The sequence below is a fragment of the Papaver somniferum genome, chromosome 7 (assembly GCF_003573695.1).
Source record: "Papaver somniferum cultivar HN1 chromosome 7, ASM357369v1, whole genome shotgun sequence".
NCBI classification, from domain to species: Eukaryota; Viridiplantae; Streptophyta; class Magnoliopsida; order Ranunculales; family Papaveraceae; genus Papaver; species Papaver somniferum.
The window spans coordinates 218,381,025-218,402,759 of record NC_039364.1 but is presented as its reverse complement, the minus strand read 5'-3'; the positions used below and the strand labels follow the sequence as shown (position 1 = coordinate 218,402,759).

The 21,735-nt window shown below is 35.1% G+C and overlaps 1 protein-coding gene across 2 annotated transcripts; it reads right to left on the bottom strand.

The window, feature by feature from the left end:
• Positions 1–572: 572 nt before the first annotated feature.
• LOC113299585 (nijmegen breakage syndrome 1 protein-like) lies at positions 573–7,842 on the bottom strand. Of its 2 annotated transcripts, XM_026548634.1 has the most exons (14): positions 7,709–7,824; positions 7,200–7,253; positions 6,709–6,867; positions 6,131–6,395; positions 5,880–5,968; positions 4,364–4,494; positions 3,831–3,877; positions 3,616–3,724; positions 3,246–3,332; positions 2,337–2,508; positions 1,674–2,089; positions 1,128–1,189; positions 933–1,035; positions 573–843 (listed from the first exon to the last, which is right to left on the bottom strand). In XM_026548634.1, exons 4-14 carry the CDS (start codon positions 6,325–6,327, stop codon positions 787–789), a joined length of 1,470 nt encoding a protein of 489 aa, XP_026404419.1. In that variant the 5' UTR covers positions 6,328–6,395; positions 6,709–6,867; positions 7,200–7,253; positions 7,709–7,824; the 3' UTR covers positions 573–786. The 2 variants fall into 2 exon arrangements, with proteins under 2 accessions (XP_026404419.1, XP_026404418.1); XM_026548633.1 differs by lacking the exon at positions 6,709–6,867 and having other exon boundaries at positions 7,709–7,842.
• Positions 7,843–21,735: the final 13,893 nt, after the last annotated feature.

The window sequence follows — 21,735 nt, the reverse complement described above, 5'->3', positions numbered from 1 at the left end:
TTTCGTCACTAGTTGTGGGGTTTCAATTTTGATTGAGGAAAATAATGTGTGTTTTGGTTACGAGATCATAACCAAAAAGCAGTCCCCAATGCAAGGACCCTAGGGCCCTAACTAAGACATACTGAAATGTCTTGCTTATTCTCATGATTCCTGGAAAATATGACGTGCACTATCTATCTAGAGTTATATCAACGCTTCAGCTGGTCCTACTGTTTTATGATAATGTATAGTTACGAGGTAATGGTAATGGCAATTTTGTTTCATGAAAATGTACACGCCTAAACACCTAATATCACCCTGTTGATGATATTTGTTCTTCAATGACATCCACCCTTGGGCATTAAGAACACACAACATTATATTACAAGTCAGTGGTTTTTGATGATAAGCTGATAAATATTTTTCACTACAAGATTAGGTTTCTAACTTAAAAGTCGGGTAATTTCCAAACTAACTTCTCCATATTTTTGCTTCTCAAAGAACTTCTGAGTAGCCCAACAAATGTTCTTTTCTAATGCACTCAAAAATATTGACACTGCAACAGATGTGGCGTCAAAGTGCAATAGATGTGGTAAATTTGGAAATAACATAATGAAACTGATAACATGGGAACTTGGTAATGTGAGTACAAGTAGCTACATAAGAAGACCAATCACTATACAAGATACAAGTAACAAAACTTATCTTGCCTACTTTACACTTCGAAGTTTGAAACATTGTTAAGCCAATTTAACTCCATCAACCATACTTTACACTTCGAAACATTGTTAAGTCAGTTTAACTCCATCAACCACGGGTAAGCAATTCACGAATAGAAGTACCAGCTGCTCCACGTCTCCGGGACTAACAAGAACCATCCAAGAAAGAACAGTCTTAGGGAAAAACATGTTGAGAACAGGATGCGTAATGCTAAAAATAAATCCATCACATACCTTCTCATTATTGAATAAATCCTCAGAAATTGCTTCCATCTGTTTCCGCTTCTTTTCTTCTTTTACATGTTCAGCTACTTCCTCGTTCCCATACTCAGATTCCCTATTACAGACAACAGATATAACATACTCGAATTATATGCACACACATTTCCTGGGAAATGACTGATAGAAACAAGATGATGAGAAACTAACCTGTACGGATTCTTTGAGAATGGAATCAGACATCTGTAGCTATTTCCCGACTCTGTCTCTCTCTATAAGTACATAAATTCAAGACACAAACTATTAGAACGCAATTGTTTCCAAATACAGGAGCAAATTAAATTTGCATACTCATCTATGACATACTTGCACAACATTCAATTGCATAAGAATCCCAATGATAATCCCACAACAATAAAAGAAACAACAGTAAACACAACAACTATAATAAAGTTCTATGCAGGAAGGGAAAGTCAAAGGATATGACACACTTGATTTGATTGGGCTGAAAATGAAAAAAGTTTTAAAAAACTTTACAGTAAAAGATCGAGTTTAATCTGAATCAAGAACTCAAAATACTCATTTTGTACAAACTTGGGAACTTAATATGTGCTATGGAGTCGAAACAAGATACACAAGATCCTGGTTGCAAAAATGTCGGTTCCGAAATATAAATCAACAGGCATATCGAAAATGGACTTGTCTACTAAGAAATGTACTGAGGTCAGAGAGCGGGAGGAAGGTATAGGCTCTTACTCTCCTGAAGCATTTGAAATTCACCACTCCTCTGATTGTGGTAGACACAAATGAAGCTGGTGGGTTGGTATCTCGAACAATCAAATCTTGCGTGTATATAATATCTGAATTTTGTACAACAGATGTGTCATACTCATCATCCTTGTCCATTTTCTCTATCATCACACCATCCCCAACCTTAGAACTTAAACTTTGAAACTTAGATGTTGGACTGTTGGCATGAATAACAGGTGGCATTGCCTCATCCCTGATTGTTGGATCATTGGCAATATCCACATTTATAGTTGGTTCATCCTCATTTTTTGGAGTTACTAAATGGGCATTTGCAGTGACACCATGAGTTGTGGCCGTGTCCATTTCTACATCAGAATCTGCTACTATCGTCTCATCGGTGGAGCATGAAGACGAGACAAGTACTGTAAAGACACAATTACGGCAAGTTACTCTAGTTAAAGGGGGTTCCATTTATTTATTTTATCTATGATCAAATTAAGAGAAAAGCGAGGCAGATACAGCCAAGCTAACATACATATGATGGTTAAAAAACCTGCAGAAAGGACATCATTTATGATTTTCTATGTGAACAGAAACTTTGCTCTGATAAGGTAGCTGATATTGGTCTGTAAGGTGACCGATCAAAAGGGAGAAAAAGATAATACTAACTTGGAGGAGATTCCACAGCAGATGGGTCTAGCTGACCAGATAAGATGGCAGATATTAATTTCACGTCAGTTAATCTAGGTAACGAACGGATATGTTGCTGGCCATTAAACTGATTTTCTGATCGTGCAGGGATCACCAGAACCACACGGTTACTAGTTCCATCTTGTGATGCCTACAAGCAAAGAGTTTGACGATTAAACTTACATGATGAGAAAAATGGGACACAATTTAGACAAAATTGTGTAATCAATTTAGACAAAATTGAGTTTGACGATTAATCTAAGTTATGGGTATACAATTTAGAGAAAATGTATCAACAGCATGCACACAAATAATCTGAAACACACACAAATAACAAGTAGGTACTAGACTTGAAGACAATCGAAACCCAATAAACCTCTAAATCAGTATACCACTACAACCCTAAAATTCTTCATCTACGGGGAGAAAATCTTTTCTACACACACGTATGTACTACCGATAGGAAACATGTACAGATAAGTTAGTCTTAAGGCCTCACAGGATAGAAAGCCAAATCGTGGTCTATTTTGAAAAGGTTTGTTTGCATCTTTCTTCAAGAGATATATTATATGCCTCAGTGGTTCCAACTTGCGAGACAAGAAGGTTTTGGAAGATTAAGCATATCCTAGTTAAATTGAATGAACAAAGTGCCCATTGTGAAGGGATCGAACAGAGTATACCAGCTTCCAAGTGATCAATAAATTATGAACTTGATGTGATTTGTAAAACAACAATAAATCAGATGACTTGACCTGGTTTGGTCTTGATCCAAATATTATTCAAATGTTGTTAGCAAAAGCAGGATCCCACTAGTGTGCAGTGACGCAAGAGGTGAGCGCATGCCATAACAAAAAAAACAGTAACAGAGAAACAAATTGCCAAACTTACTTGGCTAGTCGAACAAAACCCATTAACCGAGAGATATTTCGAGCCAGCTACATCTAATAAGGACTGCAACTGCTCACCAAATGTATACTGCATTTCGTAAATAAAGAACCTTCTGTTAAATGCACAATGGTTGCCATAATACAAAGATGTGGTACAGCAACAACAGTAACCGCTAATTATCATGGAAAATAATGCCAGATATGTGGTCATCACAAAACATAGTTAACTTTCTATGTTCACTATATATTAAGTTTCTAAACTAGAATGCCTTAAAAGCAGGCAAAATAGTGGGAAAAGGAAATGAAAAGTTGCAAGTATGATACACAAATGCAGAAGATTTGGAAAAAAAATTAGGGATCAAGAACATCACCAAGTATAATTCACCAAACAAGAAGGTGTAACTCGCCAAACAATTCTCTCGGGATTTGGGATCCACAACTTTAACGGGTGATCCTTCTAACATCAAGGTCGGCAGATAGCTAGCGGAAAAGTATCAGCAACAGCTTATATTACTGACTTTGTATTTTTAACAAATTCAAGAGAAATTTATAATAGATGCATGCAATAGACTGAGCAGAAACTCACTCAGCAAAGCTTGGAAGTTCAGAGGAGATATTTTTCTCTGCTACCACCTGAAACCAAGAACACGCAGAAATTAATAAAAAATAATTATAATATGAAACCAAACACGAAATATAGACATCAGCAACTCTTTCTGTAAGACATGAATGTTCAAAAATAGTTGAGTGAAAACGTCATTACGCGTCGCAGTCTAACCTTAGTTTTTGAAGAAAAAAAATGTATCTATAAAAGCTATGATGAGTTTCAGGGCATTCTAGGCAAATGTGGAAAAAATAATAAGACAAGCATTTGAATGAACACAACAATAATAACCTAAAATTCAGATGACTGAAAAACGGGACGAATAATTAAGACAAGCCAGAGAATCAAGAATTTGAGAAAGACAACCACTTAATCAGACAAGAAAACAGAAAGAGAAACCAATAACCATATTCACTTGATGCAAGAACGATATAGCACATTCCAGATTACTGCGGAAAAGTGATTAGTGGTGTATGATACAAATACAGCATACAAACTTTATCAGTCTCAGGTACCTTGATCCACTTATTGAGGATTACAGGCTTTTGAGCCATGATAGCATCAAGTAGATCCTCTTCGACTGGTGCAGAGTCGTCAACTACTGCATGTGTGCACTCTGACTTCCAATTATGGGTCGCACTTGCACCTACACATTAAACAAGTACAGATCACTTGATCTGAAAATTAATAAAAATAATACAGAAATAAGGTGATAAGAAAAGGCTGTATGAGTATCTGCCAACTCAGGGAAATAACTACACTTTCATGATGCAAATGCTTCAGGTAGCAAATGCTGTGGGATCTGCAACCATACATAAAACGAGGAAGGGTGATCCCAACGAAGTGACAAGAGGAGAAACACAAGGGAAAACAGTAGTGAGAGAAGAGAAGAGGAACCAGGTGTCTTTTTGCAACTCTGAAATGCCAGAATACACACCCCCAACAACTTCTCCGGCCCCGACTAGTTCAAAAATTACGAGATTTATCTAGTACGTCATTAGAAAGACACCTTTCTGGTGCTGGAAATACTAAAGCCCTATAAACTGCTGACAAGAATTGGGAGACATCTCTTGATGAAACTCTAGACCTAGTGGACAATATTCAAATCAGTGAACCTCTAGAAAAGACTGTAAACCTGAATAGGATTGGAAGATAGGAAACCTCTTGCTCTGGGTTAGACTCACCGAGAGGATGTCTTCCTATCGCAGTCAGCAGTTCCAAAAATTGTTTTCCCGTCCATTTTTTGGTCAACATTTTTTTGAGTTTGTAAATTACTGTTTTTTGGTTTCTTTTTTCACCTTAGATGCCACATGGGAAGACACGTAAGAAGGGGGAGCGTTTAGCTTGGACAACAACATTTTCCTTTAAGATTTCCTCCAAATAGCGAAGTATAAGACATTTGTCTCTCCCAGATAAGTCATTTACTCAAATAGGAATGTATAGCTTTAATAAGAGGAATATGTCACCAAACGATCAGTTTTAACTTTTAAATTCATTGCAGTTTTGATTTTGTAGAGAAAATAGCGATAATGTCACTCTAACCATGTCATCGGATCCTTCCCCTCTAAGAAATTATCCAATGAAATGAATCCACATAAATGTAAATACAACCAACTCTTCACAATTGGAGATGATTTTTCCACTACACCTTAAACTAAAGATAATTTAGTGTTAACTGGAAGCAAGTTCATTAAAATATCTTGTGTTCAACTACATAGGAATCCGACCACTTTAACACTAGAGATGCAGCAGACGCTCTAAGTGCGGTATAGAACAATGCTATCCTACACCCTTTGACATTCACTTTCACAACCCATGATTTGAATACCTACCATCACTAAATAACCAATAAGGATGATATAACAAAGCAGAACCGAAACATGTTTTGCGAGACAATAAAGAGCTTTAAGCAAAAGATTAGCTACAAGCACCGTGTTGGCTATTTAATTCACCTGTGGAACTAATAGACATACTAGAAGAACCATATAAATGATAAATCAAATGATGGCAATATCAGATGGAGATACTAACCAATTGAGGAAATCTGTTCCTGAAGGGATCGATCCACTTTGGGGGGAATCGAGCGATACACAAAAAATATGAGCGGAACAAAACAGAACCTGGAATGATAAAACAAGTTTAGGTTAAGAGCCAATACAATGAGTTAAGATCCAAGTAATATGTAATTATACACTATCAGAGCAAAAGATACAAGATGTAATGTAGTGTAGGAGACAAACAAGACCACACCAAAAGCACTACTTGTTTCATGATAGAATCACCTGTAGGTTGCATTACCGGTTCCAAATGATATTAGGTCCCCATCTTTTAAAGTTGTTTCTTTATTTGGATGATCATGAACCTTTGCCTTGGATCCCTGTTTCTTGTTAATAAATGTTCCATACTTCGACAAGTCTTTAATGTGGACATCTAACGAAAAGTTACTGGGATTTCCATGCAGTGGATCCAATGAAGTCATTGAATTAACAACTACCTCTGCATGGACCCGGGATACTCCTTTGTCAGTATTAATTATCACATCACAACCTGCAAAGTTTAAATAACAAAATTAAATATCTGGAAACAATAAGAATGACACGGTAGAGGAGTCCATAACTTGGTAACCCTAAATGTGAAACCTCTTATTACTTGATATTTGAAGAAGAACATTATTCGGAATCCTCCAAAGTTGGGAAAGGAATTCCACCAATTAGTAGTGCGGCCAGCTTGTTTACTTACAATTAGAAGAGCAAAAGAACTCAACTCTAAAATCCTTAGTGCAAGAGCAATTTCTAACAATCAAGGTCCTAAAATGGTGGAATAGAAGTAGGAAATGGTAATGACTGGATAAAGAGCATACAGTTATCAACTAGTGCTCTCGATTGACTTGAAGAATGGCACTGCTCATGCTGAACCCATTGACAGACATTCCAATAGTGCAGTTAACTTCTTTTCTTCAACAGTCAAATTGCTGCGGTAGACCCAGTATAGGAGCGGATAAAAGGAAACCTCCCTGTCACTATATTCAAGAGAATTTAGCTCAGGAACAAGTCACTTATAATCCAGAAGTCCACTGAGTGACAGTAAACAAGTGCATCAATACCTATAAGCCTCCTGTCACTAGATATACTTTCGTGAATGATAATTTCAGAGAGTTTAAGGATAGACATTGTTTAGTTTCAGGAACAGATAAAACAGGCAAAGAAAAGATGAAGAAGAAACTGAACTAAAGGGTTCAATCTTGCTTGAATACTGAACAGATGTATGTAATTACTGATAACAAACTAGAACCATAAGCTTCAGTAAATTATAAAAGAAATATATATGCTTCATAAAATGGAAATTATATACCTCTTCGCCCTACTTTATATGTTCCCTTTGAGAAAATAAAGTACTTCTGTTCACCTGCCAACAAGAAACATTTCAGGTTATCAGCTAATCACAGGTACAAAGTAATAATATAATATAAGAAAATCCACACCAAGCAACAGAAAAAGAGTTCTATAACTAGAAAAATCAGAAAATGTGCAATGGTCTAGTTAGAAATACTGAATCAACTGTTACAACCCAATGAGTCTAGTTTCGTGGACTTCACATTATATAAACCATGTACTTTAAAAACGATACAATCTAATGTAAAATTTCTGGTCTTTGCCTCCTCCTTCTTGCAATTCTAATGTAATAACGGATGATCAGTATATGAAACACATGATACCCTATCACACGAGCACCCAAATCTTCATTTTACAGTACAAGATAGGGTTATTTGTTAAATGTGAGATAAACCCTAAAAATAAAATTTCCAACGCGAAACCCTAAGAATGTGAATGCTTTAACTAACATAAAAAGTAAGACAATACCTGGAAGAGATTCAACGGGAAACAAACCCCAAACCATTTTCAGGGTTTTACAATCTTCTCAAAACCCTACTAATATTTTCCAACAGATTTGCGCGCCATTCTTCCTTTTGTTCGCAACAAATATGAAGTTTTAGAACGAAAAGAAAAAGGTTATGGTATCTTTAGAGTCGCCTAGGCCCGCCCATACTGATTTCTTAGGGCATTCGGTCGGGTATCTCGGTCCGGGGCTACAGATGGACTGAGACAGTGACGATGCCATTAAGTCCGTGTTTGGGAGCTTTGACTACATAAAGCTTAGTTAGGGAATTTTTTTCTCTAACTTGAGCAGGATTATCTCAAGATATATTAATAAAGATGATGTTTGTCTTTCCGTTATATCCATCACAGATTTATCATGTATTATGTTTGTCTCTCCATATTTTAAATCTGTATTTTTATAAAATAATTATGTATTATGGATAAAATTGTCGGAGAAAAAAATAAAAACATAACAATAAAGTTAAAAAAATTGAAAATATTTTGATTAATTAAAATAACTACCTCTATAACCGTCTAACCCAGGCAAGGATATTGGTATCCTGGCTATTTTGGAGAATAGCATAACCTTGCTTTTTTAGCTTCCTAAAATCAAGGAAGATTTAGTTGTTCATATCCTAGACTAGAATTAGAACAAGACAAACATAATTTAAATGTATTTTCTTGATAATCCAACCTAGGATAGGCATTTCCAAGGGGCCAAACACGACCTAAATAAACATACTAGCCACCCGTTTGCATAAACATACTAGCCAACGGTTTGCATATATGCCATCTTTTGGTTTATAGGACTCTAGTGGTCCCTCCATTTGAGTTTCTCACCTGCTGTGCGGGTAAAGCAGTTATGCAGTTATGATTCAATCTTCCATACGTCTACTGTTCCCATTTGTTAAATGAATAGCTTTAAGATTTTTGTTGCCATCTGCGACAAGATTGATCCAGAGAGATTTTTTCAGGGAAAAAAATAAAGAAGGCAATAAAGGAATATACCTAAAAGCGTAGACTGATTTTTGTATACCTAAAAGCTTAGGAGGTTTGGGATTTCTCGATGTTAGGATACCGACCCTAAACTCGTCATAAGTCCATGGGTAGAACTCAACTCGAAAATCTGTTGACTAGATGAGGGAACCCATTAACTTATAAACTACTAATTAATCCCCATCTAACCAATATGGGACTAGGATCCCAACACTCGACCTGAAACTTTTTAATAACAACACATAATAAACTGAATCCGCGTAGAGCCAACCAACTGATATACAAAAAAACTCAATTCCTTCCCTATTCATTGAGGTTTCTGCTTGTTAATTATGCAATGGATCAGGACTTGATGGTATTAGTTTTTTGTTTGTTCCAACAATAACTTCATCTTCAGAGTTGTTAGTACTCCACCAAACTTTTGTCTCCATCATTCTCATGCTGCCTATTAATGTATACGGTCCATCGTCTAATAAAATCCTTGCCTCCAAAGCGAAAGATAGACTCACCAACAATATTAGAACAAAGAAAACTTTATTGTTTTTCCCATTTCTCTTTGGGGTCTGGAATGAACTTATTTTAAGGAATTACAAGTTGTGAGAAAGAAAGAAAGAAAGAATGCAGAAACCTAGAAATAACGAGTAGAATGGTACTAAATACTTAAGTTTTTGAACTCCCAACATTCAATTATGTACCAATAAGTGTACAAGGAGTCAAAGGGGGGTTGCTCATTGGATTGTCTCATCTTTAGTATGTTCATGCTGGGTTCATTGTCCTTGCATGAATGACCCTATCCAGACGACACCCCTCTTTGGGATGAGACGAAAGTATGTTTTTCCTTGTATACAAAAGTAGACATAAAACTCGAAATAACTTGAGTTGATGGCACTGCTGGTAGTTGAGTGGTGTTTTCCATAACACTGTTTAGAATCCAATGTTCTTCACTCAACAAGAACACTTAAGTTACTGTTATCAGAAAAAAGTCATGGTTGTTTTTGATCAGTCCCCATTGCCGATTTTTGTATTAACATTTGGGTCCCAATGTTTTGATAATAAGTGTGATTTCTATTGACGGGATTATACAATAAAATTTGACAAGAAACAATAATTAGTGTGTTTGATTTATGGTCTGTCAATGTATATAGTAGTAGTACTGTATAAATCCACAGGTTAAGAATGTATATACAGTACGGTACGGTTGCCATGAATTCAGTATGGCATAAATAGGTGATGAAAATGGTTGCACCGCACCTGCTTACCATTGCAGTACCTAATTTTATGTTCCCCCACAAAGATCATAATATTCAAAAACAATTAGTTGACTATGTACTACAGGTGTGTTTCACACACTTCTCTGTCGGTATAATTAGTTGGCACTCGTGTGTTTCATACACTTCTTTGATTATTTGTCAATGATGGTTATTAGTGTAGTATATAAACACTAATACAGTTTGTAACTCATTGTATGATTGAGACTCATTCTTTCTGTTTAATAAAGAACATCACTAACCTATTTCAAGGTTATTATGGTATCAGACTCAGAATTAGTCAAATTCTAAGGGTTTGCTCAATTTCCATCTCTTCCCTGAAGAACTGATCTTCATCTTCAGCATTTCTACCTGCAGTGATCTTCTTCAAAGATCTGCAATCGTGTTGGTGGTTGTTCTTGCCTATTTCTTGATCAAATATTTTCTGTTTTTTTTTTAATCTTTCTTGATCCAGATCTACATTCTCTTACAAACTGGTTATTTTCTTTACTCATTTTACTAAAATTTTCTGCAATTTCATCTTTTTCCTTCATTTTTGCCTATGATTCATCTTGATTTCAGATCTGATTATGGATCCAATTTTTATTTCATATTTACCTCACAATACTATAGCTAATATCATTTCTCTGAAACTTAACGATGATAACTTTCTCACCTGGAAATCACTCATGTTACTTTTATTTCGAAAATTCCAGGTTCTCAAATATATTGATGGTACATATCCATGCCACCTATGTATGCGTACAGGACTGCAGAAAATTATGATGTTATAAGTCCTTTATACACAACTTGGTAAGCAGAGGACTCTACTTTAATTTTGTGGATTCAATCCACTATTTCAGACTCTGTGATCTGCTATGTTGCTCGAGCTGCTACTTTAGCTGGTTTGTGGGAAGCTATTAATGTAAGATTTGCTCAAACATCAAAAACTCACGCTATTCAGTTATGTACAAAGCTACAGAACTTGAAGATGAGTGGATTTGTTTCTTCATTTCTTGTTGAAGACATGAAACTGCAAGATCAACTTGCCGTAGCTGGTTGTCCAGGGTTGTCCAGTATCTGACAATGAATTGGTTGTAAGTATTCAATCTGGATTGTCATCCGACTATGCTTCTTTTGCCACTTTTATTAGAATCAGATCTCCACCAGTTAATGCACAAGAACTAAACCTAATTCTTAGTGAGGAAATAATTATCTCAGCTACTAGATTTGCTAATGAAGTTAAGGATTTTGTTGTTCACACCTCAAATTGTTTTATAGGAGGTTGTAAAGGTGGTTATTCAAGAGGTATTCCTATAGGTGGAGGTTTTGGTAGGTATCCAAATTCATCAATTTTTTCAAAAATGCCTCAGGTAGAGGTTATGGTGTTAATGACAATCAACCTTGTCAAATTTGTCAACTACAAGGTCATACTGTTACAATCTGCAATCAGAGATTGAATTTCTCCTATCAAGGAAGACAACCTCCATCTAATCTCAGTGCAATGTTAGTTGTTGCTGATATATTTGATGATGAGTGGTTTTCTGACAGTGGAGCAAATAAATACATTTCTACTGGTCCTACTTCACTCACTGAGTCTACTCCATATAAGGGTTCTGAGGATATAACTACAGCTAATGGTCAAGGTATGAATATCAGACATACTGGTACATCTACTAAACATGCTAATGGTCAAGGTATGAATATCACACATCTTGGTACATCTAGTAAACATGTTGATGATCGTTCATTCTTCTCATGGTTTCATTGTGAAGAAAGTGAACTCTGGGAGAACTCTTTTGAAAGGGCCACATAAAAATGGCTTGTATCCCTATCAAATTCAACTTATACCTCATGTTTTATCTTCCCAAGCTCCTGACACCACCATTATTCATAGGAGACTTGTCCATCCATCCTTTCAAACCCTTTAGAGATTGAAACATCAACTTAATATATCTCATTTGTCTAGTAAACATTTCTTTTGTGATGAATATAAAATACGTAAAATTCAGAAATCACCTTTTCAAGTGTCTTGTAACTATGCATCTCAACATATAAATTTGTTACATATGGATCTTTGGGGTCCTTGTCATGTTGATTATGTTTCTGGGTCTTTCTAGTATGTTAGTATTGTAGATGATTATTATAATTTATGTTAGATATTTCCCGTAATTAATAAATTTGACTTCAAAAATGTTGTCATCTCTTTTGTATCTTATATTGGAAATTTTCTTTCTCTTTCTGTAAAATGCATTAGAAATGATGGTGGTGGTGAGTTTGTAAAAAATCATTTAAAGGAATTCATCATGAGAAGACTTGTCCTCACACTAGAACAAAATGATGTTGTTGAGGTCAGGCACAAACATATTCTAGGTGTTGCTAGAACTCTACTCAAACAATCTGGTCTTCCAACTAAATTTCGGGTTGATGCTTTTTATAAGCCAACTATCTTATAAACACTTCTTCCAAAATCCATTGGTTTTATTTCACCATTTTTATTTTACAACAATCCATACTACTCATTTCTCAAAGTTTTTGGTTGTGCTTTTTTTCCCATGGTTGAAGCCTTGCACTACAAACAAGCTTGAACCAAGGAGTAAACAATGCTTGTTTCTTAGATATGGTCAGTCTCATAAATGATATATGTGTCTTGATCCTATAACTGGTAGAGTTTGCATCTCCAGACGTGTTCAATTCAGTGAGTTTATTTTCCTTATCATTCCCTAGTCTCTTCTTCTAATCCTGTCACTTCAGACATAGATTATATTTTTACACCTAACACTGATGTGTTGGTTTCTCAATCAGTTCCTCATGTTGCCACTATTCTTACAGTACCTTCATCCATTTATTTCATTACTCCTGCAAATCAAAATCCAACAATGGTGAATGATCATGGCATGATTACTAGGGGTAAAAATAGAAACCAAACCAAAGTCTTATTATGCAATAAAACATCCATTAGATGTTGTATTGTTGTGTGATTCTATTATACCTACTTGTGTTAGACATGCAAAGAAGACTAAAGTTTGGCTATCTTCTCTAGATAGTGAGTACACGGCCTTATAGGATGATGGTACATGGTCACTAGTTAATCCTTCTCCATATCAGAATGTAATTGAGTGTAAGTGGTTATTCGGGATAAAGAAAATCCTGATGGTACTATTTATAAATATAAAGCTAGACTTGTTGCAAAGGGATTTCATCAGCAAGAAGGAATTAATTTTGCTGAGACATTCAGTCCAGTAGCTAAACCAACGAAAAATAAGATTGTTCTTTCTATGTCAGTTCAATATAACTGGAAAATTCACCAACTTGATGTTAATAATGTATTCCTTCATGGTGATCTCAAGCAAAAGGTGTTTATGACTCAACCACCAGGATATGTAGATGCCGACAAGCCAAATCATGTATGTTTACTTCAAAAGTCAATATATAGGTTAAAACAGGCTCAAAGGGTTTGGTATGAGAGCTGAAAACTGTTTCCGTTGATTTGAAGTTTGTTTCCTCCTCGATGGATACTTCTTTGTTGTACACAAAATGGGTGATCAAATTATAGTCACACTAGTTTATGTTGATTATATTCCCCTAACTGGTCCAATTCAAGCTTTCTACAAACTGTCATTTCTGACTTGCAAACACATTTTCCTATTAAAGATTTAGGAGATATTCACTATTTTCTAAGTCTTGAAGTTGCAAGAACATCTTCAACACTCTTTCTTAGTCAGACTAAATATGTACTTAATCTAATCAAAAGGACAAACATCGAGGGTGCAAAGACTTGTCAGACACCAATTGCAACTAATTTTAAACTTTCAAATTCAGATGGCGATTTACTTGAAAAATCATACAAAATACATATTTATTATGGGTACATTGCATTATCTTACATGGACTAGGCCTGAGATCTCATTTGCAGAAGTAATTTTTTTCAGCACATGCAGCATCCAACTACATCCCATCTTGCAGCAATATAAAGGATTTTAATGTATGCTAAAGGTACTCTCAGCCATGGAATTGAATTTAGTAAGGGATTTTCTTTCCTTCTTGGATTTTTAGGTGCAGATTGGGATGGAAATATTGATGAAAAAAGAAATAATGGAAGATACTGCATTTTTCTAGGTGCTAATCCAGTTTATTGATTTTCCAAGAAGCAATTTATAGTTGCTAAAAGTTCTACAGAAGCTGGGCATATGAATTTTACCTATAGTGCGCTGAAGTTATGTGGATCTGTTACTTGCTGAATGATCTATAATTCTCTCTTGTTGCTATTCCCAGACTTAGTTGTGAAAATATTACGTCTATCTCTCGCTAGCATCAAATCCAGTTCAGCACCCTAGAACGAAGCATGTTCATATTGATTTTCATTTCATAAGAGAGCTTGTACAGTCTAAAGCACTTCATGTGTTTTATGTTTCTACATTGGATCAGATAGCTGATATCTTCACCAAGGGTTTACATGGTCCAAGGTTTTCCATGCTCAGATTCAAGGTCAAAGTGGTTGAACCTACCTTATGCTTGTGGGGGGATATTGACACAGACCGACAGACAACATTAATACAACGGCGTAGGTTTAAATCAATACTGCAGTATAGGATAATAGTTTTTCTGTTTTTGTTACATCTTTACTGAACTTGTGTGTTTCACACACTTCTCTGTCGGTATAATTAGTTGGCACTCGTGTGTTTCACACACTACTTTGATTGTTTGTTAATGATGGTTATTAGTGTAGTATATAAACACTAATACCGTCTGCAACTCATTGTATTGAGATTAATTCATTATATTTAATAAAGAACACCACTAACCTATTTCAAGGTTATTATAGTATCAGAATCAAAATTAACCAAATTCTGAAGGTTTTCTCGATTTCCATCACTTTTGCTGAAGAACAGATCTTCATCTTCAGCATTTCTACCTGCAGTAATCTTCTTCAAAGATCTACAATCGTGTTGGTGATTGTTCTTGCCTATTTCTTGATCCTATTTTCTAGTTTTTTTGATATCTTTCTTGATCCAGATCTACATTCTCTTACAAACTGGTTATTTTCTTTACTCATTTTACTAAAATTTTCTGCAATTTCATCTTTTTCCTTCATTCTTGCATGTGATTCATCTTGATTTCAGATCTGATTATGGATCCAATTTTTATTTCATCTTTACCTCTCAATATTATAGCTAATATAATTCCTCTCAAACTTAATGATGATAACTTTCTCACTTGGAAATCACTCATGTTACCTTTACTTCAAAATTTTCAGGTTCAGAAATATGTTGATGGTACATATGCATGCCACTTATGTATGCATCTAAGACTGCAGAAAATAATGATGTTATGAGTCCTTCATACATAACTTTGTAAGTAGAGGAATCTACGTTAATTTTGTGGATTCAATCCACTATTTTCAGACTCTGTGATCTGTTATGTTGCTGGAGCTGATACTTTAGTTGGTTTGTGGGAAGCTATTAACGTAAGATTTGCTCAAACATCTAAAACTCACGTTATTCAGTTGTGTACAAAGCTACATAAATTGAAGATGAGTGGATATGTTTCTTTATTACTTGTTGAAGTCATGAAACTGCAAGATCAACTTACTGCAGCTGGTTATCGTGTATCTGACAATGAATTTGTTGTAAGTATTCAATATGAATTGTCATGAAATTATGCCTCTTTTGCTAATTTCATTAGAATCAGATCTCTACCAGTTAATTAGATATGCTAATGAAGCTAAGGCTTTTTTTGTTCACACCTCAAATTGTTTTAGAGGTGGTTATTCAAGAGGTATTTGAAAAAGTGGGGGTTCTAACAACCTCACCTAATATTTCTTTTAGGCAATCTGTATGGACAAACTCCGATATAATTTTGAGAGCACCAACTAATAAAGCGAGCTCGATCCAGAAATATATCCAAGAGTTATATCTTTGTTTCTTAATGTAATCAGCAAATCAAACAAATAGAAATCCGTGAGCCTGATTATTATAAGAAACAACTTGGACGGTATCAAAAACCAATATCCAAGTGTCAATCAATTCAATCAACAACCAAAGGTTGGGTTCACAATTGGCTGAACTTACGCATAACCTGTGATATTTCGATTATATAAACAAACATAATGCTGAAAAAAATTAACACAAACACCAGAAATTTTATTAACGAGGAAACCGCAAATGCAGAAAAACCCCGGGACCTAGTCCAGATTTGAACACCACATTATATTAAGCCGTTACAGACACTAGCCTACTCCATGTTAACTTCGCACTGGAATGTAGTTGAGCCCTAACCAATCTCACATTGATCAAGGTACAGTCGTGTTCCTTACGCCTCTGAATCCTAGCACGACTCTGTGCACTTGATTCCCTCAGCTGATCTCACCCACAACTAAGAGTTGCTACGACCCAAAGAAATACCTATGAGTTTTGTTCCGTCTTTTGATAAATCATGGTGAACAGGAACCAGTTGATACACCGGTCGTATATTCCCGAAGAACAACCTTGTAATATCAATCACCTCACAATAATCTTAATCGTATGGTAGCAAAATAATATATCGTGGAATCACAAACGATGAGACGAAGATGTTTGTGACTACTTTTTATCTTGCCTATCGGAGATTAAATCTCGAGCAAATCTTAGAGAAGATAGTGTTAGAGCATAGCTCGGTTGAACCCACCAAGCGTTAGTATGTCAAGTTTGGTTGTCATATTTTAGTGAACCAAAACTCATTTAAGAGTCGCTTGATAATATGTACTAGAGTCAACTTCGTATAGGTTAGCTTGAAAGTATTAGGATATGAGACATTACAAGTATTGCGAAGACTTGAAGAAGTGAAGAAGTAAGGAGATACAACCACAACATCATCCTTCCACTTGAGGTTAGTGATATTTGACTTGAACTGTTTCATTCCCTAATGTATCTTTCAAGTCGTGCATATTGGAAAAAAAACTGCGAAGCATGAACACTCTAGATAGACTGCAATGTTAGCCAAGGGTTAGCTGGAGACTACCAAATGAGCTTAATACTTTGTGCACTCAAGACTTTAAACACAAGTATTTATGGACAACAGTTTCCATAACCATGATTACAAGTGCTTAGAGTCTGATTCTTGAGTTTGGAAAAATATTGTCAAAGAGGTACACCACATAAGAGAGAACATAAAATGGAAAACGGAAAGGGAAATAGAATAAGAATTTGGAAAGATGATTGGTTTCCGCAAGGGTTTATTCCATCCAACAATTGGGAGGAGTAGACACAAATAGTATGGTTAAGTGAGCTAATGGAAGAAAACCAACATCGGAAAACTTAGAATGAAGACAAACTGCAGTTATATTTTAAAGACCAGAGAATTATACATATCAAAGCAATAGAAATAAACAGCAAGGAAGAGGATCAGATTGTTTGGAAGCTTTAATCTAAAGGGAAGTTTACAACTAAATCTCTCTACAACAAGCTAATAAGGAGGGGACGGACATTCAACTACGAAGCAGAAAAAATATGGAAAAACATTTGAGGCATGCAGGTTGTGCCATGGATTAAGACTTTCATCTGGAAATGTGCGCACTCAATCCTACCACTGAATGAAAGAATCGGAAAAATTCAAACCACCAATAAGAATTGCCCCAACTCTGGGAAGCAGGAAGAAACTTTAACCCATTTAGAATTTGCCATTTCAGTTTATAATTGCTTGAATATTGATAAGACCCCCATACTATCCGGTAACTTAGACTTCCATATATGTGGCTCTCAACCTGGTACAATAGCTCTCTTGATAATTATGTTAATGCCAATGATTGGCCAGAAATTTAGCCATTGTTATGTGGGAAATTTGGAAAGCTAGATGCGACTAGGTGTTTGAAAATAAAAAGTTAAACTCTAGGAGAACTGCAAACTCGATTACCACTATGATCAACAACAATAGGCATACCCAGTGTAACGTTGACAACAATCAGAACATTGTCATTAAGTACTCTAGAATATCTTCTCAACCAAATTTGTTTACAATAAGAATTAATATTGATCTGTTTCATCCTATAAATTCGAGTAATGCAGTTGTAGCGTTAATCAACTCTGACCATACAAGGGCTTTCATTGGCGGGAGGACCTACCCAATAGAAAGGGAAGACATCGCGGAGCAGGCAGCTTCTACAACAATCCAGTGGTTACTTTAATCAAATCATCCTAGTGTGCAAATTGAATGTCACGATGAGAAAGTTTTGGAAGCAGTTTCTTGGGCGATTACAGAATTAAAAAAATATAGAATCATGCTTCATGGAGGAACATCAAAAAACTTTATATTATGTATTAATAAAATCTATAACCTAAGTCTAATTTCGTCTCAGGAAAACTCTATAGCTAGCATGCTTGCAGCTAGATGCTTTCAACTGTCCTATTTCAGTTCTTGGGATACCCAGGCCCTAAGTTCTTTTTTGCCTTTTTCTTCTACAATTATAGGGGGAAATAATATTTGGATTATGTAACTTCGGGGTTAGCCTTGTTTCTTCTATTAAAAAAAAAAGACTAGGCGAAAAAAACTGAGTCAAACTCAGTATAAAAAACAATTCCCCTTCTCCACTGCAGTTTAATCACCATTGTCGTTTTCTAGCTTCAATCTAATGTTTCTTTAACTTTTAATTTGTCACACATTCTCTAGTTTCGTATTTTAATGTGATTTGTTTTTTCCTCCATGAACAGCAGGTAGTGAGTTCAAATGGTCTTTTGTTATCAAAGGTTTCTTGTTCAAGACGTTGATCCTAATCTTCAAAGGTTTTTTAATGGCAAACACTAAAAAGTTGTCATCATACAATGAGGATATCAAAAAATGCTGATTAGTAAATCAAAAATTTGGTTTATAACAGACTCCGCCAATGGACAATAATCGGAAAAAGTCCGCACTTAATTGAACTTGGAAGAATACCTATGAACAGAATGACAAGTTGCTAAAGAGAATCATGTAAATTATGTATAACAAGGAACGTGGTTAGTAATCTTCTCATCATATGCATTTTAGTGTATCTTCTTAAAATGTCGGAAAATATCTCTTATGGTGAAGTTTCAAAGTTGATATGAAGAATCAATTCAACTAATTTGAATGAAGATGATAATGTCCGGAGAGTTATAAGATACTCATACATCAAATTATGTGAATGAATCAAACTGTGTGAAAGAAGCCTCATTGGGAAGATTATGACGTTATCTGTTGGGAAGGTTGAGTATGAGGCTACTTTACAATGGGGGAAGGTTGAGTATGAGGCTACTTTACAATGGTATCATGGAAATTTCATAATCAGATAGAAGGGTTTTAATTAACATCTTCACTTTTACATTCAGAAGTTGGAGAGAATACAATGATGTTCTAGTATGAGCTCCATGGAATTTAGATGGATATCTAATAGTACTGAAGAAATAGAATCCCACTACAGATCCAAGAAACATTAACTTCAACATTCCACAATATTGGATTGATATCAAGAAACTTCCTATAGAATTTCAAAATGCTGAAGTGGCTAATCAGATTACAAGCATAGTGGGAAGACTTCTCAAGTTGAACCAGAAGATGGATTCCCGGTGGATACAAATATTGTAAGTGCTCTAGTTGAATTCAGTATCACCAATCCTATACTAAAAGGTATTCTTGCAGAAAATGCAGCCAAATACGCTCAATGGATACCAATATATTTACAAAAGCAACCAAGAAAGTTATGTCATGCATGTTTAATTAAAAACCATAATAAAGATGAATGTGATGAAAAAGTCATGCATGTTCAGATAATAGCAGGATATATTTTTAAGTTTGGTGAGTACTTTGGGGAAGTTATTGACCCAAGGGAAAACAATCTAGACTTTGCAGTGGCGATTCATATATCTCCAAAAAAAAAATAGCAAAAAGAGGAAGAACAACTCTAAAAAGCTTCTATTATTCCAGAGAATGGACACTTAGTCTCAACTGTATACTCTAAAGGATCTTCAAATGCTTTAGAAAGTTCAAATGCTAGAAGTAACAAAAGAACCAGAGAATATGGATGTTGCTCTCAGGCAACTATGTGGGACAGAAAGAAGATCAATCTTTTACACGAAAGCAACCAAAACATGGAATACTATGAAGCTTACTACAACTAGATGTATAACAATAACAACAGAGACTATGCCAATTATATCAATCAGCATTAAGGAAACCAAGGATGGCAGAATAACCGGGTTTTAAATATTTTCTCAATCACATTACATTCCTTATATTTTCTTTATATAAACCTCACACTACTATTTTTATTCTTATACATACAGTTCACCACATTCTCATAGACAAACCAGTATCTTAGTAGCATTAGCAAAAAGAGTAGTTTCAGGATAAAGATTTTAGCTTGGAATGTCCAAGAAATAGGAGACAAAAGAACTAGACTAACACATGAATGACTGCATTTACAATTATAATCCAGACATCATTTTTTTGTCCGAGACAAAAAATAAACCAGATAAAGTCCATAAGTATTTGTCTCATCTTAGATATCCTCACATTAAATGTCAAGAGACTATGGGGAAGATGGCTTAGCTCTCTTGTGGAAAGATGCTTTAGGAGATGAAATATTGCATACAACAAAGTAACATGATGCATTTAAATGTGTGTTCTAACTTATAAAACAAAAAGTGGTTGTTATCTTGTTTGTATAGTTCTCACAAAAGAGAAGAAATAGAAGCTCAATGGTGGTATCTTCTGAACTTGGAGAGAATTTAAACATCCCTTGGGTCATTTTGGGAGATCTCAATATCACTTTACACTCGTCAGGAAAAAAAAAAAAAAAAACTTCAGTACTCGACCCTCTCCTTCATATAAAATAGTTCATAACACCATGGACTATCATAGAATTAGAGACATTCCCTTTACTGGATCACCATTCACATGGTCCAGTCAAAGATGCATACAAAAAAAAAAGTCAAAACCAGAATAAATAGAGCTCTGGCAAACAACAACTGTTTTTTTTTCTCACTCTAATGCAGTCATAAATAACCTTCTACCTCATGGATCTGACCGTGCTGCAATTTTACTCCATACACACCCAACAACCAATTCAAACCAAAAATCAAAAAGATTCTATCAAGTATGGCTCCACAATCCAACTTGCAAGGAAGTAATTCAAGAATGTTGAAACTCTTAGGAGAATAAACATCTAAATGTTACAGAAAAACTGCAAGCTACAACTACTATTCTGGGAAAATGGAATTGTAATATCTTTGGACACGTAAATACAGAAATTAAAAAATTCCAGAAGCAACATCAGAATGAGAAAAAAAAAGTAAACAAGATCCAATCATGATTAAAGATCGTGAAGGTGAATTGAATTATTGGTATGACAAAAAAGCATATATTGTCTATCAGCAAGCTAGAGAAAATATAATCAAGAGAGAAGATAGAAATAATAAGTATTTTCATGCTTATAGAAAATTACAGGAGAATAAGAAATAATATTTATCATATGTTAAACGAAAATGGAAATGGGTCTCAACAAAGGATGATATTCAACGGCTTCTTAAAGAGAATTTCAGAAGAATTTATACTTCAACAGATCACATTATAGATAAAAGTATTATACAGTTGATAAACCCCTGCATCACTGATTAAGAAAACCATAAATTAACTCAAGGGCCGACTTGAAAATAAATCAAAGAAGTTATATACAGTATTAATGTTTGGGATGCTCTAGGACCTGATGGAGATTAAGCTGGTTTTTACCAACATACTTGAAGCATCGTTGGTGAAGAGGTAACAAAAATGGTGTAA

What these genes read in the sequence shown, in the direction of transcription:
- LOC113299585 (XM_026548633.1), bottom strand. Translation starts at nt 7,745, where the DNA reads ATGGTTTGGGGTTTGTTTCCCGTTGAATCTCTTCCAG. An exon ending in ACCGGTAATGCAACCTACAG is followed by an intron (nt 5,969 to 6,130) that starts GTGATTCTATCA and finishes TTATCATTCCAG; the next exon opens with GTTCTGTTTTGTTCCGCTCA. An exon ending in TCCTCAATAAGTGGATCAAG is followed by an intron (nt 3,878 to 4,363) that starts GTACCTGAGACT and finishes TCTTGGTTTCAG; the next exon opens with GTGGTAGCAGAGAAAAATAT.